The following is a 22,664-nucleotide window of genomic DNA, read 5'->3' on the forward strand; positions in this document are numbered from 1 at the left end:
CTCGTATCCACGTAGATTTTTTGGGTCCGGTGTATGATAAGAAATATTTTCTTGTTACTGATTCACATACAAAATGGCTTGAAGTATTTCAAATGAAAAGCACTAACGCAAAATCAGTCATAAAAAAGTTAAGGTTTTTATTTTCTCATTTTGGACTTCCAGATGTTTTAGTTTCCGATAATGGCCCTCCATTTTTTTTCCGCGGAATTTGAAACGTTTTTACAAATGAATGGTATCAAACACTTATTTTCTCCGCCTTATCATGCTCAAAGCAACGGTTGTGCCGAAATTTGCGTGAAAAAGGTAAAGAACGCCATTAAGAAAGCTAAAACGGAAGGAAAAGATATTCAGGAATCTTTAGAAAAATTTCTTTTCGATTATCGAGTTGCTGATCATAGTTCGACGAAAGTTAGTCCGTCAAAAATGATGTTTGGCAGAAATATTAAAACCCGTTTAGATCTCATTCGCCCTTCTCAAAAACTTATTAATGATTTGAAAGTTCAGAGCCAGATAGATAATTTCGGAGGTAAACAAAGAAATTTTGAATTAGGTGAAAAAGTTGTAGTGAAAGACTTTTCAAACAAGGAACCTACTTGGATTCCAGGAGAGATTTCCAGAAAATCAGGAAATGTTACTTTTGATATCGCTTTAGAGAAAGGGAAAATTGTACGAAGGCATTCCAATCAAATTAGATCACGTATGTCTGCATCACCTTATACTGATCCAACAGCCGAAGCTACTGCTGAATTAGCGACAGAAAACCAATGTTCTGATTTGATTGAAAAATCTTCTTGTGTATCGGAAGATATATCTATTGATCCGGAAACTGCAATTATTGGAAGTGATGCTCCCCTGGCAGCTGGAAATAGATATAACCTCCGTAGCAAAAATAAATCCTAGGATGTGTAATAAAGTTAGAAAAAAAATTGTTTATTTAATTGTTGGTATGTTTTTTTTGATGAGTTGAATTTAAGGGGAAAGGTATTGTGGTAAATTAGAATACCACCTGCCACTGGTTAGCTATGTATAAAAACTGAATGTTATTTTGTTTTATTATTTTTTCTTATGTTGGACAGGTTTTTGGGGTCCGAGGTCGATTCTCGAGCCATTCAATAAAATGTAACTGAAGTGTATGCGTCTTATTTAAAACATTAAAGATTATTATACAAAAACACTACAGAAATGACTCTTGAATTCTTCATCTGAATAACGATTAATTACATTCTCACAATCAACAATACGTGCCAAAGTTTTTAGTTTTCACGCTTATAATTTTGTAACGTTTCATTTGATCCTTCATCTGAAAGATATGAACTAGTTTCTGTAGCACTATCGCGATGCATCAAGAAAAATCAACCTTGCCATTTGTAATGTTCACATGAAAGCTCAAAACGCTCTATAATCCAGTTACGACAGTAACGCTCGCAAGCGGAAAAAACTGCGGTCTTAGGTGTGATCATTTAGTGGAACGCACTAATACAATACTTTTACTTTCTGATGTTCTTCTTCTCATTGTCTCGGTTGGTTTGGTAGGTAGCTCACTTTGAGATTTTCCCACAGAACTATAACCTCTAAGTTATAAGTTATAGTTCTGTGGATTTTTCCCCACCTTGTCATTGTCTCGGTTGGTAAAGTAAATATTCAATTTATCTACAAATTCCGTTTTTCATTTAATGGTATACCATTGACAGTTTCAGTTAACTTTCAAATAAATTGTAAATAAGCCATTTCAAGCTTAACTTCGTGATTTCGAGTGATAATCCAGATTTCGGAAGGATAATTTACACAATAATAATGGTAATAAAGTAGAAAGCCAATTTATTACTGTTTTTTGTTCAGTATTCTTTTATCAGTATAAAATATTTAGAATCCATCCTATAAAGGCAATTGTTAGGCTTTACAAAAAACGATTTTGGTATTATTTCAATACGAATCAAGATTTAAACACTATGTAGAAGTTGAAAGTATAAGGTCACAATTAAATCAACATTTTTTGATGGATATGAATGATATAAGGCTACAAAATACTTGGTAAAAGTTGAAAAATTTCGATTATGTAGAGTAACCATGAATGTCATTTCGAATGATTTAGAATAATTATGTAGGCTCATTTACATGTTTTAATTAGGCCAAAATTAATTTTTGAGATCTATCAGATAGGGAGTTTAGAGATGGCGAGTGGAACAACTGCCCAAGGCAGCATGCTAGGGAGATATTTTTGTCCATTATTTAAATATGAGACAGCCTCTGCCACACCTTCTAATGTACCAAGTCAACATCGAACTGCTCTATACCAAAAAAGTTTTGAATATCGGGTGCAAACTGTATAACAAACTTCCCGATGACATTAAAGTTTCAGGAAATGTTCATATTTTCAAGAGAAAAGTTAAGCAACTCTTATGGTCAAAAAACTGCTACATTGTTGAGGAGTTTCAGCAGTAACTTTATTTTCATGTGAAGTGTATTTAATATACACCTTTTTTTATTTATACACACGTAGAATTAGTAACTTTAATATATTTTATATTTTGTGACATGGATGTCCTATACACATCCAGAGATATTTATTAATCATTCTATTCATTTCATATGTATATACATTATCTTATATCATTTCTCTACTTGAATTTATTGACGTTTTTCTCATTTTTATTTGCATTATCACTCTGTTGATGTGCAAACTAATTTATTATTATTATAATGTATAGGGGCCCGTGTACTGCTAAGGTCGCCTTATTCCCTAGATTTATTTATCTTAGACTTGTCAATTGAACAGTAGAATAGTTTTGCCTATGACCATTTATTTATTAAAGGTATCACCATTTATAATAAGAAGTAATGTAAATATGAGTCATGTTAACAAATTATAACTACAAAATGATATCAAAACTTCAGCTTTGATATAGAAAAAATACAAAAAAGTAATATTTTTACAATGAAATCATCAATGGACTCCGCAACAATTATTGTTTGAAAAGTTCAATATTTATTCTTACTGATATTACTAACTAAGTGAAAGTAGAATTTTTTTTAACAATGAGTAAAGTTTTGAATACATTTGTTAAAATATACTTATGTTACATCCATTGATAGTATATAAAGTTAAAAAGGATTTCAGAAGTATTCATGATAATATAGTTGATATATAACCATTTTCATCTTAACCAGCAGTTGAATGAATAGTAGTTTTAATCTTCCTCTTTGAAGATGATCACTTGGTGATCAAAACACGTGTCGATGTGTTAAAAATAATGATTTGGTGTTGGGAAAAAACTCCAGTAATATTCAATTTGGACAGACAATCAGATACAGTGAGGGTACAGTCAAAATTAGTTTATAATTGTTAACAAGAGGTTTCTTGATCTAGATTTAGGATATATCTTAAAATTCAGTTATGATTAATGAATATTCTTTGTGACTATACTGAGGAACTCCAAACTTATCATATGGAATCAATGACTGCACATGGACATAGTAATATGTAGATAATAAAAAATTACATTTTTATTAGATCAACAACAGTATTTCACAATGAATATGATAGATTGATAGTCATAGACAGTTTACAAATTAGTGTGCAAATAGAGTGAACTATATAAAAGCAGCAATAAATTAAAAATTTTAAATGATTTACAAAATAGATAACAAGTAAAGTATCAAATTATAAAAATAAATCTTGAATATATAAATGGTAGTGTGAAAAATTAAGGTTATTTAGTCTGAATACGTACTTTGCAAGAGATCAAGTACCGAATAAAAACAGTTTCATTTTGAACAAATTACAATTCAATTCAGTTACAGTCAAAAAAAGGCCAGTAACCAGCAGAAAAGATAGATTCCATTTTTGTTGAAAATATGAAAGATACGACTGGACAACTGTAGTTGGTATTATGAAATTTTATGCTTAATAAAGCAGAATGCCTTATGGTATAAACATTAATTTCTTGTTGTTTTTGTGACTCAATTTCAATTTTTAAGCATGTTTTGGTTCAGAATTTGAGTTCATCTAATGGGATATTCAGTACATCAGTTCAGTCATTATAAACAAGTTGAATAGCCAAACTCCAAAGTATGAAAGGATTATATGCTACTGTTTAGTATTTTGAAAATTGTTAATGTCCATTATGAAAATGTTACAATTGATCAAATGCTAAATAAAATCATAGATAGGGTATTTCAAATCACCTTGTTTTTCTTATTATTTTTCTGAATATTCCTTATATTTCTCTAAAATTCAGATATCGTTTTAGCATAGAAATATTCATGCAGCATAGTTGAAGATACACATACTACTAACAAGAGCATGGAAAAATGAAAGTGAATTTATAAAACATTAAGTAATAAATGATAAAGATATCGCAGTAGATTGCTACGTATTGAGGAATGAGGATGCAGCACCATTAAATATATAGGTATACCACAGGCGCTGTAAACGAGAATAACACCTACTAGTCAGCAAAGTGAATATTCTTATGATCTCACTTTTCGTAACTCACAATGTTTTTTCAGGTATGTAATAATAAATATGCAGATTATATTGATATCTGTTTTCATCCCAATTCTTTTATCATGTTTTATTTTATCCACAATCTGAGTTTACTTAGATATATTTTAGGTGACCAATATTTTAGATGAGAATAGAACTTGTCAATATTTGTAATTAAAAGTACTTGTTGAATGTTATGTTTCCTATCACAATACATATTTTATTTATTTGCATGTTGTAATATATGTAAGAAATGTGGCCATTACTCTTGACAATGAAGTTTTTCGACGTTCCCCTTTGACTTGTATCATACACTTTCCAGCAAGTAATGTCCATTTCTAGTGAGTAAAATACTATACTTATTCTATGATTTATAACATGAATATTATAAAATTAGATGAGAATGAGAATAATCCCATTTTATTTCATTCAATTTGAAATAGTTTGAATATTGAGATTAAGGTTGAGGTATGAAACAGCATGCTGAACTTTACCTTTTTTTTATCGATTTATTATGTTTATCACTTTTGAATATCAAGTATATGTATTACAAATCGAATAAAGTCCCTTATTGTATTATTATTAAAATACACCTTTTTTGGATGTAACTTGAACTCGGTACCATTAGCACCCAAGCTCGGACTACACTCGTTCTCACTTTCCAAATCCATGTTTTTATTAATGTTTTTTATTAGAAATTTCAAAACAAATTTGATATTTGAGAACATATTTCAAAGAGGTAAATTCTCAAGGCTTACTTGCTATTGAAAATAAACACTTACTAATTTGCTCATATGTGATTGTCTTTTAAGGTAGTGAGTTAAGAATTTGGTCAACTGTGATTTGTTTGAAGATGTGAATTATGGATCATTTTGATTGTTTACACAACAAGAAAGTTACATAATTGACACTTTTTTCAGTAGTCATTGGAAAAAGATTGTTATATCATCTCAAATATATAATAAATGAAGATTACTAGAATGTTACTTGAGTGATGTATTACTAAAACCATCATGGGCAATTGTTTCTAAATAAAGGTTTATATTGGATTTCATTATTTTGAAGTAGTTTCTCAGTAGTTTCAAAAATCGTCATTTGCCAGTCATCACCTGAAGTTGATTGTGGATACTGACAATCAAAACGTCGTGAAGTAACTTGGCTTGAAATCTTATAATTTTTATTTTTTTTAATGTTCAATTTTCAATTGTTTTTTGCCTAATAAAATTTTTATTTTCAGCTGTTAATTTTTATTTTATTGATTCTTCCAGGGATTTCAAATTATTTTATATAATATTAGACAATGGAAGTCCGAACAAATAAAATTCGTCATTTGTTCTTGATATGATACACTCTCAGTATTGCAAAACTTTGCTTTTTGTTCAATGTATAAATGGGAAAAAATTATTGTTATCATCAGTAATATATACAGGGTTGTGCTTAATGACATGCTAATATTTAAGATTATTTTTGGGTCCGTTCTGAGAAAAAAATCTTATGAACTTCTGAACGATTCTTTTGAACAAAAAGGTGCTAAAGTTTTAATAAAATGTTGTGATAAATTTGGTAAATCCCTAGATATTTTTCCGAAACATAGTATGCTATTAATCAAAACATATTTTCTGTTTTACAACAGCAACCCGTTAGCATCTACCAACATGGAAATCGCTGCTCTAAACTCCGAGATTATTTTTGCATTAAAGTCATATTCGTCTAAATTAATACAAAAATCCAACCAGTTTCCAATCAAAAAGCAAGAAATCGTACACACATCACTAGACAGACTCCGAATACAGAATTATTTTTTAGAATTAGGGCCTTTTGAATGAACCCCAAAAATATACTTTTCTGGTTTTTCAAAAACAGGTGGACCACGGCGAAGTAAAAATGGATGATACAAGCGTGAATATTAGTAGCACCATATGAACCCTAATATACTATATGAAATGCTCAAAGAAATTCTCGAGAATTTAGGATTGTAGATATTGATTCCAGAATGTAGTAGTAGTGATATTTATTCATCTTTCAGATCGTAATGATATTAGACATGTCAAATATATATAAAACAAATGAATAAATGAATATATAAATATGAATGAATATATATCTATCAAATAATACAAACACAATTCAAAATAATACAAGCGATATTCCTCATTTAGACGCCAACATATAGGTCACCGAACCTACGGTTTTTTGGATATATAAAAACAGATGCACATTCTAAGATACTAGATACATTATTAAAAACAACAGAATATAATCAAATAGTTCAACAGAAAATCAGGAAGGAAAAATGCAATGTTAATCATGTTAATCGATACACTTACATTTTAATGTTTTTTTAACACAATTTTCTTCACAAAATTCATCACAGATGATATATTTTTTCTATGTCACAATGAAGCCTTGTAGATGCAATAATTACTGTTATTTTTCATATTTCTGTAACACAATAAACAAATGGACTTTGTCCCAATTGCCTTATGGGCTTTATAGAAGAAAATATAGAAAAACAAGATGAGATAGAATGGTTCAAAATTAAAGAAATTATTAGTAATTGAAAAAATACACCTGTATATAAAAACCTTTATGAACTTTTATTATTTATTTGTAAATATATTAAAACCGTTCATACCTTTTTTTCTAGTTTTCACCAGTGAGAAGGGAGAAAAATCCTATACCTGTTGTTAAAGAAAATGAATCTGAGAAAATAGAAAATTTGTTATTAGCGCCTTTTACGCCAACTCCTAAACTTTTTTTTGATAATATCAGAATTGGTGATACAGCAGCACGACAGTTGTTAATTAAAAATCCAACTGACCATGATATAACTGTAAGTAGCTTTCTTATCGTACTAAAAGTAATATTGAAAACTAACAAGACCCGAGAGTATTCTATGAAATTGAAGTTTTTTGTTTGAACTTTTAATTGTGTAATCATATTTTGCAGCTTTTTCTCTCAAGACCGTTGCCTGAAGAAATTAATGTTTCCTACAATTGGATTGAAAAAATTATTGGAAGGTATTCGGAAGAAATATTTGAAATAAGATGGAAACCTATGAAAAAGGAATCAGTTAGGCATACAATCACTTTTAAAGATTTCGGTAAAATACAAAAAGATGTATACATTGCTTTCACATCAATTCCACAAAATGTGAGTGATAATTGTTAATATTATTTTGTTTTGTTTTTTCATTTGTCAGATAATTTTCATAGACTACCATAGATAGATTGATATTTTATTTTCCTCTGAATGTTATGATACAACACAAATATACATGAAGACATCATATGTTATGGAAAGCGCCATTATCACAAATTTTCACAATTTTAAATGAATACTTATAATAATATTTCAACATTGGATACCTGTTACCAGCATTCGATATTGGATGCATATAAGATATATGTTAAAACCATTCGATATTCAAACATATACATATATAAAATATAATGAAATAATTGAAATTCTAATATGTTGGATGCCATAAATTTTTCATCAAGAAACTCTTGTATTGAGTAGTAGCTTTTTTGAATCAACATTTTCAATTTTTTTTTTTTTTTTTCACATCCTTCAACTCTTCCAACTCACATATTTTGTAATAGAATCTCATTCCAACATAACATGAATTTTCTTGACCTATTGACAATGTTGAGATGAGTTCATTGATGCTGTCTTTATACCGATTGTTATAGTAGTAGATTTCATTTTATTTATATGTACAATTGCAAAAATAAAATATAGACCAGGTAATGCCATTATACCAAGATTGGCAAATTGGTTCCTACATGAAGTTACTTTTGATGTATCAGTCATACAGCTAATAATTTTTTTTGTGTGGTGAAGAGTTTACCAAAGTTGTGTGTTTGACCCCAGAATATAAGGCCTTATGTGAGATTAATTTGTACAAGTCCAAAATATAATAATTTCTGGGCTTCCCCTGATATCGTTTTGCGGAGGTTTTTTATAACAAAACAGTACAAACTTAGTTTGGATGTCTATTCCACATCAGTTTATGATGTAAACAGATTCCTAAAAATTTTGTAATTGACAAATTTTCTAAAGATTTTCCTTCAATTCAGAGTAATAAGCTATCATTTACCGTAACATTTTTTGTAAAGAATTGAAGTGCCAGTGATTTATTTACATTACTATTTTCAGCACATCATTGGAACATAATCTAGTGGACTCAATAGATTTATTTTGTAGTTCTTGTTAAGATTTTCCTGTGGTTACTAAATTTGTATCATCTGCATGTATAATTGGATAACTCGTTCTTTACAAATTACTGAAAAGGTCTGTGATGAATATATTAAATAGTGTTGGTGATAGGCATGATCCCCTGGGGTGACCCTATATTTGTTTCGATAAGGTCAGACCTAATAATGGTAGGATCTCAAGATCATACCAGCTAGCTGAAGTACATGCTTAGTCATTTGAATACAGAAGGTTGTCTTTGTTGGCTAATCAGTCTGAGCCAAATGATCACTAGTGTGCATTAACATAGATAAAATTTTCATATATCAATTATGAAATTCGAATAATATGCTAGAGCATGTAACTTTGCGGTGTTGCTCCAATATCAATTTTAAATGCTTCTATCAAATTTGAATTGAATCCTAGGTTAATTTTGAGCAGCGTCACTGAGGTTCTGATTGACAGTTTCGCTAGTATACAGAAAATTGCCCAAATGCTGATTCAACTGATAGTAACTCAATGTGTCAAAAGAAAAGATGAATTACAATGAAATGAACTGTTATTTTTACAAATAAGGAATTATAATTTCAATATTAATACCAATTGAGTTGGAACAGTGAGCTATCAATATTTTGAAACACTTGTTCACATTTCGCTAACCTCTGTGTGTAGACAGTAACAACAAGCTATCACTCTTCAGCAGTTGCTAATTTTCTGAGTTAAAATATTCAAATGTCATATTTCGTATTAAACTGAGTTGGATTGCATCCAGTCATCTCATAACACGTGATCCCATCATAAATAAGTGTGCATTTTGTACCTAAAGTGACACAAAGTGAATCAACTTCCATATAAAAAATGCAGTAAGATAGTGATAATGAAAAAAAGTAATAGTAAGGATCAGTAAAAACACCAAAGCCGTTGTCATAGTCCAGAAAAATTTGTCACATTCAAAAAAAATCAAATTGAAAAATATGGCTTCCTCATGCACCAAATGCTCTCTGGAGGTGAAGGAATCTGAAGACTTTGTATACTGTGACAGCTGTAAAGCAGCTTTTCACAACACTAAAACATGCAACATAATGACAAGTACTGAAATATGAGCTGTGATGTTGCAAAAACAATGCGCTCTTCTATTTTTCTGTGATGACTGTAGTCACTCAAGTACCAAAACTTCTTATAAAAATTACATCCCTCGAAAATGAGGTAACACTCTAAAAGCAGAGATGGATTCACTGAAGCTGCTCAAATCTGATCCCGGAACAAACAATGAAATTTTAAACGAAGTCCATGAGTGATCAATGAGAGCCAGTAATGTGATGATCTACAATGTGAAAGAATCCCCTCAAATAACCTCAATACACATATAGCAAATGACATACAGGATACTATGAATATTCTCAATTCTCTTGGTATAGAAGAGAAGGACCTTATCAAAGTGCTCACATATTATGTCGACCAACTACACTTGGTGAGGCTAGACCCATTTGTGCTGTCCTCTCTAGCCCTCTCCTAGCCAAATCGTTTTTTCATTTCAAGTTTTATTGCCTAATATAATTGATATTTCAGCTATTCTTATCTAATTCCAGCGATGGTTGGAAGAAGTGAAAAGTGATGAGATATAATATTCAAATGTTTTTCTGCCCATAATTGAATAGAACTGGCCGATACTTGATGAAAATCCATATTAAAAAACTAATCAATACAGTTTATTGTATGATTTTCACTATAATAGTATATAGTTTATTGATTAGTTTTTTTTTTTCTGCCCAAGTTATTCACTTAGAAATTGCACATTCTCTGACGACGGATTCTGCAATGATGGCTTTGAATCGAATGATTTCTAGAAAGGGATTACGGAAATCAGATAACAGAAAGATTTGTTCCTTTGCGAGGAGCATCTGAAGATGCTACTCGCATTTTGATTGAAGGTCCATTCCACAAGCTGTGAATCACATGGAAGGAGTATGAAAGCACTAATTGGTGAATTGCTTTGAAGAACTGCTTCTACACAATTCTGGAGGATGAACTTATGCTGACCCTTTTTCTTCTGAAGCAATCATCAATGCATGACCAATTTCATAGTTTCAGTAGATCCAGGCGACTTGGAGGCGACTGTAGACAAATTCGAAGGAAATAATCTGAGGTCGCAATTGAGGAAGTTCAACAAATTGCTAATGAATATTGGAATAGGTGGATTAACAAGACTTGGCTAGATTAACCAAACGAGGGATGTGCGATGATGGGACACCAATATGAATCGATGATATAGTTTTTATTGTAGAAGAAAACCTACGTAGGAACAAGTGGAAACTTGGAAAAATTGAAAAGATATCCTGATATGGACGAATGGATTCGAGTGGTGGAACGAAACATTGGAATTTTCAAACATCCGGTGACCAAGTTAGCCAGAATCGAGATGAGTGAGAGTGAAAACGTTTCGTCATGAAGGAAGAAATGTAGATTTTTAGCTATTCAAATGTTAATTTTTTCATTTTAAGGACATTTTTTCTTATTGATAGTTTTGAAAAGTTTTGTTTATGACTTTGAGTAAAAGTCAAATATTTTGCACAGTTTTTACTAAAATCACAAGGTTAAAGACGACCCAATATAATAATTTTTGGATTATTCCTTTAAAACTTATATTTTCTAGTTTTTTCAAAAGTAACTGACTTGACTATGTCAAACGGTTTTGCTAGATCAAGAGAGATAACGTCAGTGGGTCTTTATTATCTATACTGTTTGTCAAATAGACAATGGCATCTTCTGTGGAAATACTGTGGACGATACAAAATTGTCTTTTGGATTTTAATTGAATAATATCAATAATTGCTATGGTGTTATGTTGGACCTAATATTCACAAACGAAAAGGATAATTGCATAGTAAATGTATCTAGTGACAGTTTGCTGCCATGTGATGCCCACCATCCAGCCTTAACAATTACGATATCAAATTCAAATGATTACAATGAATTACATTACGAAAATTTCTTTTTCAACTTCAGGAATGCCAATTATTATGATCTGAATTATTATTTGACTAGTATTGATTGGGACTATCATATTGGTAGCTTAACTGACATTAACCTAGCAACAAATACTTTTTATAATATCCTTTACTCAGGTGTTCAAAACTTTGTTCCATATGTTAGACATACTAAGCCAAAATTTCCCCGATGGTTCGACAAAGATCTGAAAAAATTGATTATTGAAAAGAAAAAAGCCCATAAGGCTTACAAAGAAAGTAATAATTGGGATGACTACTTAATTTTTTCTGATCTAAGAGCTCGGTGCAAACTAGCAAGTAGAATTAGTAATGAGAACTATATTAAAAGAGTGAAAAATAACATACTATCAAATATAAAACACTTCTGGAACTATGTGAACAATAAACGGAAAAATTATGGCTTGCCTGACACAATGTACAGTGGCGATTCGATTTTCAAAAGCGGTAATGAAATTTCAAATGCATTTGCACAGCAGTTCCAATCAATTTATAAACCTAATTTTCAAGTCCGGAGACAGAGCAAACATAAAAAATTACAGACCTATAAGCATACTGAATGCAATACCCAAACTACTGGAACACATTATATGCGACAGCTTAAAGTTTCCCTTTAAGCAAATAGTCATTGATGAACAGCATGGGTTTTCTCAAGGCAAATCAACAAACACCAATTTGCTATTATATTCTCAGCATATATTGAATTCTCTGGAAAACAAAGGGGAAGTTTGTTAAGTTGGATCTCAAGTTATCTTTGTGACAGAACACAATTCGTGAAAATCAAGGGATTTGTATCTCGAGAAATCTGTTAGCTCGGGGGTACCACAAAGAAGCCACCTGGGACCATATTTGTTCAATATTTTTGTTAATGACATTAAAAAATATATCAATCATTCTGAAATTTTGATGTTTGCTGATGACTTAAAATATTCGGGACTATCGAATCCAAAGAGGACTACGAGAAACTTCAAATTGAAATTGAATCTTTCGTAGATTGGTGTACTGATAACTGGATGGATGTCAATGTAACTAAATGCAAAAGTATGTCTTTCTCTCGATCAAGTAATCACTTCATCACTGAATACACAATTGAAGGTAAACCATTGGAATCTGTAAAATCTATACGTGATCTAGGTATTGTAGTCGATGCCAAAATGGATTTCCATCTCCATTATGAACATATCACTAGTAGAGCGATGAAAATGTTGGGCTTTATATGCAGATTAACAAAGGATTTCACAAATGTTAACTCCATAAAGGCATTATACTTTTCATTGGTAAAATCAATTTTGGAATACTGCAGTTGTGTTTGAACTTTACAGTTATAACATAGAGAAAGTTCAGAATAAATTCCTGAAATATATTTCCTTTAAACTGAGCATGCCTCTGATCGATCACTCACTCTCAGATATCCGTCTCAAAACAGATATATCGAAACTCAGTACTCGTAGAACTCATGCAGATATTATATTCCTCCATAAGTTGTTCAGTTCGAAAATTAATTGTTCAACTCTTCTTTCTGAAATTAAACTTCACGTACTTCCTAGAAGGACACGAAACAATCAAATGCTTGCAATCGACTTCCACAGGTGTAATTATGGTAAACATTCTCCACTTTCTAGAATAGTTTCTAATGGCAATAAGGTTGATCTTGACTTATTTTATATTCCTGAATGTTCTCTTAGAAATAGATTAAAAATCTTCTGTGGAAATACTGTGGACGATACAAAATTGTGTTTTGGATTTTAATATTTGCTTCAGTTATTTTTGCCAAAGACAATAATTTTTCACATTACTTCTGTTTTCTCTTCAAAAAATAAATTTTATAACCCTAATTTCAAATAAATTAATTTTTTCAGAAAACTAAAGAAAACAAGGTGGGAGTGAAACAAAAAGGACCCAACAAAAAATCTCCGACAAAAAAATATTATTCAACAAGACCAACAAAAATTTCTCCTGCAAAATGTTCAGCATATTCAAAGAAGTGCTCGCCTTTGAAACATTATCCATTTTCAATTGTTCCTGTTGAAAAACCATTGAACACCTATTCACATTATCCTCTATTAATGGCCGATTATTCCCAGCCACGTATTTCATATGAGATTGAAAACAAGGAGAACTCGCCATCATTTTTAAAGAATTCGTCAAGAGCAAGTGAAATTTTTGTTTCACCTAAAAATGTATCTTTCACAATGGAATACATTCAACCCCAAGAAAGAAGAGGAACCTTCGTGTTGAATGAAAATAAGAGAGAAACATTTATTCTGCATAATAAGAAATCTCCAAAAGATGAGTTCGATGATAGCCTAGAAAATGCATCTCCCATAAAATCACCAGTTTCAAGTTTCGGTATGTGGTGCAAGAGGATACCACTGGTTACTCATAACAGTGATAACATTTCTGCATCATTTCAAGAGAGTTCTGTTAAAACAAATTCATCAGTTAACTATGGTTTTGAATATAAACTCAATGAATTTTGTTTCACTCCTGTAAAAACTCCACTAAAGAGTTGTGAAAACGTTACATGTACCTTTGCCACTGGTCTAGAAAAAATCCATATGGAAATTACACCTGTCCGTGAAATATCACCACAAAACAGAACTTATGAACTTCCTTTATCTAATACACTGAATGTGAGTACTGAAACTTACATCAAATCCAACACAAGTGGTGATACTTATGTGAAAGAAAATACTAGTTTTGAAACATATGTGAAAGATAATATTAGTAGTGGAACCTACACTAAAGAAAGTTCTGTAGAAGATATACATAGTTTAAGTATCTCTCCGCTCACCTCAAAAGTTTCTTCGGCACCACGCAAGAAAATATCACCCACATATCGCCATAGAAATATCAATCAGAAATCACCAGAAACAAACAATATCGAAAAATCAACAGAAGTTAATGTTTGGACTGGAGTCGATCGAATGGAACTGAGTCGTATTGAAGAGGAATCTTATGTACAGCAGACTATGAGAGAGAGTATTATGAATTTTTCTCGTAATTCAACGTTGAAACGAAAATCGGATATCGACTTTAATAGTAGCTGTTGCAAAAAAATATGCACTCCTTCTGGTCCCAAGGATTGGTCAAAAAAGGGTTCCACAGCATTCAGAGTTGCTAAGAAAACTACTGGGCTTAATCTCAGTAGACTCAAAGATGTAATCAAAGAGGAGAATTTGAAAATTAATGCAGAAATTACCAAGAAAGATACCAGTTCAATTATAATACAGAACCCGTTTATTCTAGCTGCTACAAACTTGGTAGATCCATTCATGACTTCTAATCTTTATGTGAACAATGAGTGGATAGATCAGCAGGAAAAGGATTTCAAAAAATGGTTGAATTCACTTTTGACACCCCCAGAGGAACTTAGTTCTGAAGAACGTGTAATTGATGTGGCAAAAGTTTGGCAGGAATGCAAAAAAAGAGAAGTTGATTCAGCTCCAACCAAGGAAGTCATTTCTAGTAAATATCATACTAACAAGAAACTGAACAATTTGAGAGAAACAGCTCAAATTTTATTCAAGTCCCGCGAAATCAGTAAAGTTTTATGTAAAGTGATGCAAGCAGTGGATGCTGGCAAGCTTAATATTCGTAAAGACAAAGATGTTCACTTAAATTTATCTCTCAAGTCTGAAATTATTACAATACTTCTCAGCTACAATTCTTTGTGGCTCAGAATAGGTTTGGAAACTATATACAATGAAGAAATACCCTTGAATTCAAATTCTGATATAGTCGGGCTTAGCACTTTTATAGCAAACAGACTTCTCAAAGATCCCTATCTCATCAAGAAATACAAATCAATTCATCTGCCAAAGTATACAGATGAATTCAACAAGTTTTTTCTGAAAAAATTTCTCATTTTGGTCTACTTCTTAGATCAGGCAAAAAATCGGAAACTCATTTCTCATGATCCCTGTCTTTTTTGCAAAAACAGTACAATTAAAGAGAGTAAAGAAATACTTTTGCGGTTAGCCAGGGAAACTCTTTCAGCAGTTGGAGATATAACAAAGTTTTTGAAATATTCAGGCTATATTGTAACTCACTCACAAACATATATTCACGAATTTGACTATGCCGTTAACAGTTTAGGCGTTGATTTGAGAGATGGTGTTCGCCTAACAAAAGTCATGGAAATTATTTTGATGAGAAATGATCTATCGGAGAAACTCAGAGTACCGGCAATATCACGTTTACAGAAAGTACATAACATGAAAATTGTTTTTGATTCTTTGGAGAACGCAGGATATAATATATTATATGATATAACACCCAAAGATATTGTTGACGGTCACAAAGAAAAAACACTGTCCTTTCTTTGGCAAATTATTTATAAATTTGAGGCTCCACTCATGGTGAAGAGTGCCACAACAATTCAAAAATGGTTTAGGAGTTTACCTGTTGTATTGAAAAGAAGGAAGTTGGAAAGAATTAAAAAAATGAGAGAGAATGCTGCTAGTAAAATACAAAATTGGTACAGGCGACTCAATCTATCTCAGAAAATTCTACACTTTGTGTTAATTTTGAAACGTTACATTGAATTTGTGAAAAAACACCGGTCTGCTATAAAAATTCAATCATGTTTCAGAAAATATTTTTGTGAAAAAATGTACAAGAAACAAATCAAAACAATTATTCACATCCAGAGCTTATCGCGTGGTTGGTTAGTCAGAAATGTTTACAGAGAACGCATCAAGTCTGCTGTGATAATTCAAAGTTATGTACGCATGTATCTTATAAAGAAGAAATATATTCAAATTAAACGTGCTACTTTACTGATACAATCTAAGTACCGAGCTCAAAAGCAAATGAAAATGGCAAAATATGCCTATGAAAAGCTCAGATTTTCTGTTACTTTCATCCAAAGAAAATTTCGAGCAAATCGCTTAGCTCTCAAAGATTATGAGGCCTACCAAAAGTTGAAGTTCACTGTTATAACTATTCAGAGAAGGTTCAGAGCTAATAAATTATGCAAAAAACAACACGACAGATATTTGAAATTAAAATCAACGGCAATATTTATCCAGACAAGATATAGATCAATGAAAACAATGCAAATATTTCGTTCCAAGTTTTTGGCACTCAAACAAAGTGTATTGATCTTGGAAGAAAGATTCATAGCCTTAAAAAAGATGAGAATGGAAAGAGAACGTTATCTTGAGATAAGAGGTGCGTCTATATCAATTCAGCAATATTACAGAGCTTGGAAACTGATGCTTAAAGAAAGAAGCGAATTTTTAAAATTCAGAAAATCGGTTTGTATTATACAACAAGCTTATAGAGCTAAAATAGCAATGCATTATGAAATATGTCGGTATGAAACTCTTAGAAGTGCCACTATATTTATTCAAAGAAAGTTCAGAGCTAATATACTGATGAGAACTACAAGGAATTGGTTTTTGGAAGTGAAATCTGCCGTTACTGAAATTCAAATCTGGTTTAGAGCAATTTTAGAGATGAAAAAATGCCGCTCTCATTATGTATCTCTGAAACATGCAGTTTGTATCATTGAAGACAGATACCAGGCAAATTTACTGATGAAGAAACATGTTTTATGGTATCAACAAACGAGATCTGCTATTATATTAATTCAGCATAAATATAGAGCTCAAATTTCCATGCGTTTAATGAGAAATGAATATAAAAGTTTACGATTAGCTGTTCTACTAGTTCAAAGAAAATTCAGATCCCAGAAAGTTGGGAGATTGAAAAGAAGCGAATATTTGAAACAGAGACAAGCTGCAATAGTAATACAAAGACGATACAGAGCTCAATTCAGAATGCGTGAATGTAGACAAGATTTTATGACATTGAAATTGTCAGCAATTGTAACGCAGAGAAGATTCAAGGCAAATATTAAGATGAAAAAAGCTAAACACTTTTACTTGAACTTACGTGAGAAAGTCGTTTTTATCCAAAGGGTTTTTAGGGCTAATACAGCAATGAAAAAGGAGAGAGAAAACTATCAAAGACTGAGAAAAGCTACTGTAATAATTCAACGAAAATGGAAGGCAACAGTTTTAATGAGAATTGAGAAAAAACAATATATTAACCTGAGAAACGCAATTTTAGTAATTCAGAAGCGATGGCATGCGAAAAAGCTAGCTGAGGAGGCTCAAGCGAAATATAAATCTTTGATCAAAGCAGTTGTGAACATACAGAGGATATGGAGAGCTAATAAGTTATCAGAGCACACCAGATTCAGATATATTGAATTAAGAAGGGCGACCATTGTCTTACAGCAGCGGTGGAGAGCAAAAAAAAGTTATGACCAACAAAAACAAATATTTCAAATGACTAAAAATGCTGTATTAATAATTCAGAATAGATGGCGATCCACAAGAAAAGCTGTCGTAGAACAACAAAAATATCGAAATCTGAAAACAGCAACAATTTTGATCCAACGAAGATGGAGGGCTAACAAGTTAGCTCAACTAGAACAGGAAAACTATAAGAGATTACGCAATGCAGCATTATGTATACAACTGATTTGGAGGGCTAAACAAAAAGGAAAAATACAAAGAAACGAATTCATGCAGTTGAAGAAGTTTACTATAATTGTCCAAACTCAATGGAGAGCAAAAATTATGGCCAAACAAGAGAAAACATACTACGATCAATTGAAGAAAATGACCCTATTCATACAACACAAATGGATTGCAAAACAACTTGCACGCAAGGATCGAATGAGGTATAACAAACTCAGATCTGCGATAGTTTATGTTCAAAACAGGTGGAGGGCTACTAAAATTGCATCAAAACAAAGAGAACACTTCAGCAAATTGAGAAAAGCTACTGTTATTATTCAGAGACGTTGGAGAGTCTTGAGATTGGGTCAAAATGCTAGAAAACATTATGTAGAGTTGAGGCATGCAGTTTTGGTTATCCAACGGAGGTGGATAGCTAATAAGACTATGAAAGAACAACTTAAATATTATTCTCAACTTAAACATAGCACTATATTATTACAAAGGAAATTCCGAGCTAACCTAAAGATGAAAATGGATATGAATACCTTCGTGAATATGAGATCTGCTGTCATATCTATTCAGCGATACTATAGAGGATATATTCAAATGAAAAAGGCACGGAATGGATTTTTAGTTCAAAAAAATACAGTTGTTGGTCTTCAGAGGTATATTAGAGGATATCTAGTAAGAAGAAAATATGCCTACTATTTCACTTCTGATGCTAGAGAAGAGAGAAAACTTCGTCAAATTCAAATGGCAGCTGCAAATAAAATTCAGGTATGTTGTTTTGACAATGTGAAAGTTCTCTGAATTAGGAACATGTTAGGATACCCATATAGATTAAAATACTACTTCCACACATCAGTATTGCAACACTCTTCTCGATGTCAGTTTGACCAGCCAGGTTCTCGTCATCTGGAGATGAACCATATCAATTCCTTAAATCTGATAATATCAAACTTCTATTCACACTTCATTGATTTCCTAAGTGAAATTCACGGTTTTCCGCATTTCAAGTGAGTGGTTAATAAATGAGTAAATACTAAGGTTGTTTCTTACGACACCTTTGTCTCGTTCATATTTCTCTTGTCACATTGCTATCCCCAGACTTCGAAATCATCCTAAAATCTATCACAAATCAATCTCAACAATTTTATGCAGTGTTTAATTATTCTATGGTAGTTATTCAAAGCATTTGTGTGGCTCCAGACTTTTCTGATCTCACAGCGCACACACTATTTCTCAGACTAGAACATTTTAAAATCGCTCAACACACTTTGGGGAATTATGCTATATTAATTCACCTACGAGTGTTGAGAGTGGTACATGACCCTAGACTATTGAATGTTTTTGAAAGTCTGGAAATAGCACAGCGAGGCAATAGAACTATTAACAGAAATAATTGTTCCATTCTAATCAGTTCATTGTTTACTCTTCTATAAACCATTCACCCAAAAATAGCGGAGACTTTGCTGGGAAGTTTTTTTAACTTGGTAAATCAATGATTTGTGACTACTTAAAATGAAAGTGAAGATTCATTCTGTTAGATAAAAATATATGAAGTGTGATTTGAGTAATTACTGTAGGTCATCTTCTAATGATGCCAAAATTTGGTGGGTGAAACTCAGGCAGTGGGAGCAGTGTTGGTCTTGAATTCATTCTACGCCAGAGACTCACACTTTCATGTTTTTTATTATTTTCTTTCGAATGCCTCGTCAACATCTCACATAGAATTTTCAAAATGTGTTAAGGCTTATACTGCTTTTTTATGTTTTCCATCCTTGTTTTGAACTTTCACACATCAATTTGCTTTGAAAATTTGTATTTTAACAATGTTTATATGAAAGTAGATGTTTTGAGAGGGCTTTTTCTTCCAGTTTGTTTATGAAAGGTACACACATCTTTGAAAAAAGTTCATTTTGAAATTAGTTGCTTTCTTCCTTTCTTTGTAAGATTCCCACATTTTTGTGTATAAAAATGAAGAAGTAGAAAGCCAAAACCTTCCTTTCTCAAAAATATAATCTCTTCTAGTAAAAAGTTTTATAATTTTCTCTCATGATTAATTTCTGATTTACAGGTGACACAAACTAGACAGATTCATCAAGTTTGTTTCTTAAAAAAAAATAGTATAATAGCATAATATAGTAGTGTAGACTCCAAAACCAGTTTTAATTGATACTCAATAATGGTATACTTGGTTCAAATGTTTTAAATTTTATATTTTTATATGATTTCAGTCGTTTTGGAGGGGATACAAGTGCCGTTCCTCAGATGACTACAAATTTAAAAAAATTCGACAGCGATTCAAAACGGCCAATGCTAATGCAGTTCCTGAAAAGTCATTGGAATGGAAGTGTAAAGCAGCATTGGAAACCTTTGCTAACACAAGCTCAACATTATTTCATATTATTAATGCCCTGAAAGATATAGGTATGTTTTATGTAGAACTATTTGAAGGTTATAAGCAATCAATGTATGGAACTTAATTCACAGGAATTAGTCAGCTAAACATCAAGTGCACTAAACTATAAACTGGTGAATTAAAGTAGAATTGATACTATTGATAAGATGATCTGCAGAGAAATATCAGTAGTGGGATAAATGAATATGTAAAATAGGCAATTTTGGAAACAGCTCCAATTTTGAAAATTGTTCAAATTTTTGTTTATTTATATTATTTGACATCAGAAATAGTGTGTTATTGTTTTATGTGCATTATTGTGCATATCTACAGGCACATTGTTCACATGCAATTAATCTTCTGCTTTTATTATGAACTTCTAAACACATCTTACCAGTTCCTCTAATGGTCCAATTAACTTCCACATCATTGAGTTTTATGTAAATTTCATTTCATTTTCGGCCTCGTCACTTTCTACATTTTCGACCTGCTGAATAGTTAACCCTTGACTCGTATATTCCGACAGTTTTTTGCTGAATGAGATTTGCCCTGAGAAATATAACATATATCTACATCTGTATCTTTTCATTCTGGTTTATAATATCATTTCTCTTTGACAAGTGGTTTCCTTTTGAAATATTTCACCACTTTCAGTGTAAGTCCTTTTTTCAAAAGTATTGTTTTTTGGTTGTCCATATATTTTTATTTCGGTTGACATAGAGGAATTCAATGATATGCAGTAATCAATCAGAATCTATTCAGATTTTTTACATAAGTTAAAGCACATTTGTCATAAAAATCAGATGAAGTGGACTCTTCATTTTTCTTAAACCTTACCATTTTTTGCAACACTCATTAAGTGTGTCTCTAATGTGAATTAATTGAGCCAGCAATATAAATCAGACCCACTTCAAGCCAAGTTCCTGCTCTACTTGTTTCATTTTCTATTTCTCGATGAAATGTTCTGATAGTTCTATTCAAATTGGTTGTAATATGAATTTTTTTACAGAAACTATTGTTGAAATCAATGTTTGCTGCATAATATATTGATTCTTTTGCATTTACTCGAACATAACTGGTTTATGTTATTATTTCAGCATCTATTCGCATGTAATCATCCTGTGAAAATATTTACTTCAGTCACAATTCAAACATTTGGGTTGACGGTTTCTAAAAGGCAATTGAAACTCCAACCTTTCATTCAATTTTATTAATCATACACAATCCACCTTCTGAATAGTGGTTGGTCTTCTAGTTTTATGTAGCTTTGAAATAATTCTCTGTTCCATATATACTATATTGGGAGGGTATAAGGAATTAATCCAAATTAAAAGAATGCAGAAATTATATAATTATATAACAACTGTCGGATAGTGTGTTTCCTTCACTAAGGACTTACTTAAACTTTTAGAAACAGGTGATAACATATATTTTTACTAACATACATTTTTATTATTTTTCAGATTTTGCAACAAGACGATGCAAAAAGATTTGCCTAGAATTGGGTTCTCTTTTACCAGATCAGTTATATATTATGCTTAGTGCTACCAGTCGTTCATTACCGGAGATGAAAGCTTGTATTTTCTCGGTTAATATATTAATAAGTTTTTGCAAGTTTCCTCCCACAAGACAGTATAGCTTTGTTCCTGAATATATTGATAATCTTGTAAATGTGATGTTACATTGGTGTGACAAAGAATCCCAATTGTTTCCTAATTTATGTACACTGTTTTGGCTTTTTGCTCACACTCCAAAATGGAAACGCTTCATTCTTAATCTACCAAATTTGGACATACGTTTAAAAAAAGTTCAGAGTCTCGTATCTAGAAAAGAAAGCATGGTGAAACGATCAATTACTAAAGGTGTATCACACTTTGAGACCGTAAAAAATTTGCCAATGCCATCATTGAATCCAGATTGGGGACTTGATTATAAAAATAAGCCCAATGTTTTTACTAATTCCATACACGCCTTTGCATCTTTATCGGCTATTTTAAATATGTGATTATTTTTTATGTTTTCAAATTTGTATATTTTCTGTTGGTGTAATATAACTTTTAAGAAAATATGATGGATTTTTAATTTCGTTCTCATATACA

The 22,664-nt window shown here is 31.5% G+C and overlaps 2 protein-coding genes across 2 annotated transcripts; both read left to right on the top strand.

Annotated features, from left to right (window-relative positions):
* The first annotated feature begins 225 nt into the window (after window positions 1-225).
* Window positions 226-900, top strand: LOC111502345 (uncharacterized protein K02A2.6). The gene has a single exon (XM_074180200.1). The coding sequence runs from the start codon at window positions 226-228 to the stop codon at window positions 898-900; it is 675 nt and encodes a 224-aa protein (XP_074036301.1).
* Window positions 901-1,645: 745 nt separating this feature from the next.
* asp (microtubule assembly factor abnormal spindle) lies at window positions 1,646-22,631 on the top strand. Its single transcript, XM_023157536.2, has 7 exons — window positions 1,646-1,797; window positions 4,251-4,509; window positions 7,134-7,319; window positions 7,436-7,639; window positions 13,548-18,941; window positions 20,402-20,594; window positions 22,029-22,631. The coding sequence occupies exons 2-7, from the start codon at window positions 4,498-4,500 to the stop codon at window positions 22,568-22,570; spliced, it is 6,531 nt and encodes a 2,176-aa protein (XP_023013304.2). The 5' UTR covers window positions 1,646-1,797; window positions 4,251-4,497; the 3' UTR covers window positions 22,571-22,631.
* Window positions 22,632-22,664: the final 33 nt, after the last annotated feature.

This window comes from Leptinotarsa decemlineata, unplaced genomic scaffold (assembly GCF_025532065.1).
Source record: "Leptinotarsa decemlineata unplaced genomic scaffold, Ldec_3_MD MMD2_P_RNA_scaffold_2, whole genome shotgun sequence".
Classification (NCBI taxonomy): domain Eukaryota; kingdom Metazoa; phylum Arthropoda; class Insecta; order Coleoptera; family Chrysomelidae; genus Leptinotarsa; species Leptinotarsa decemlineata.

What these genes read in the sequence shown, in the direction of transcription:
- asp (XM_023157536.2), top strand. An exon ending in CAACTGACCATGATATAACT is followed by an intron (nt 7,320 to 7,435) that starts GTAAGTAGCTTT and finishes CATATTTTGCAG; the next exon opens with CTTTTTCTCTCAAGACCGTT. An exon ending in CAGCTGCAAATAAAATTCAG is followed by an intron (nt 18,942 to 20,401) that starts GTATGTTGTTTT and finishes ATATGATTTCAG; the next exon opens with TCGTTTTGGAGGGGATACAA.
- LOC111502345 (XM_074180200.1), top strand. Translation starts at nt 226, where the DNA reads ATGAATGGTATCAAACACTTATTTTCTCCGCCTTATCATGCTCAAAGC.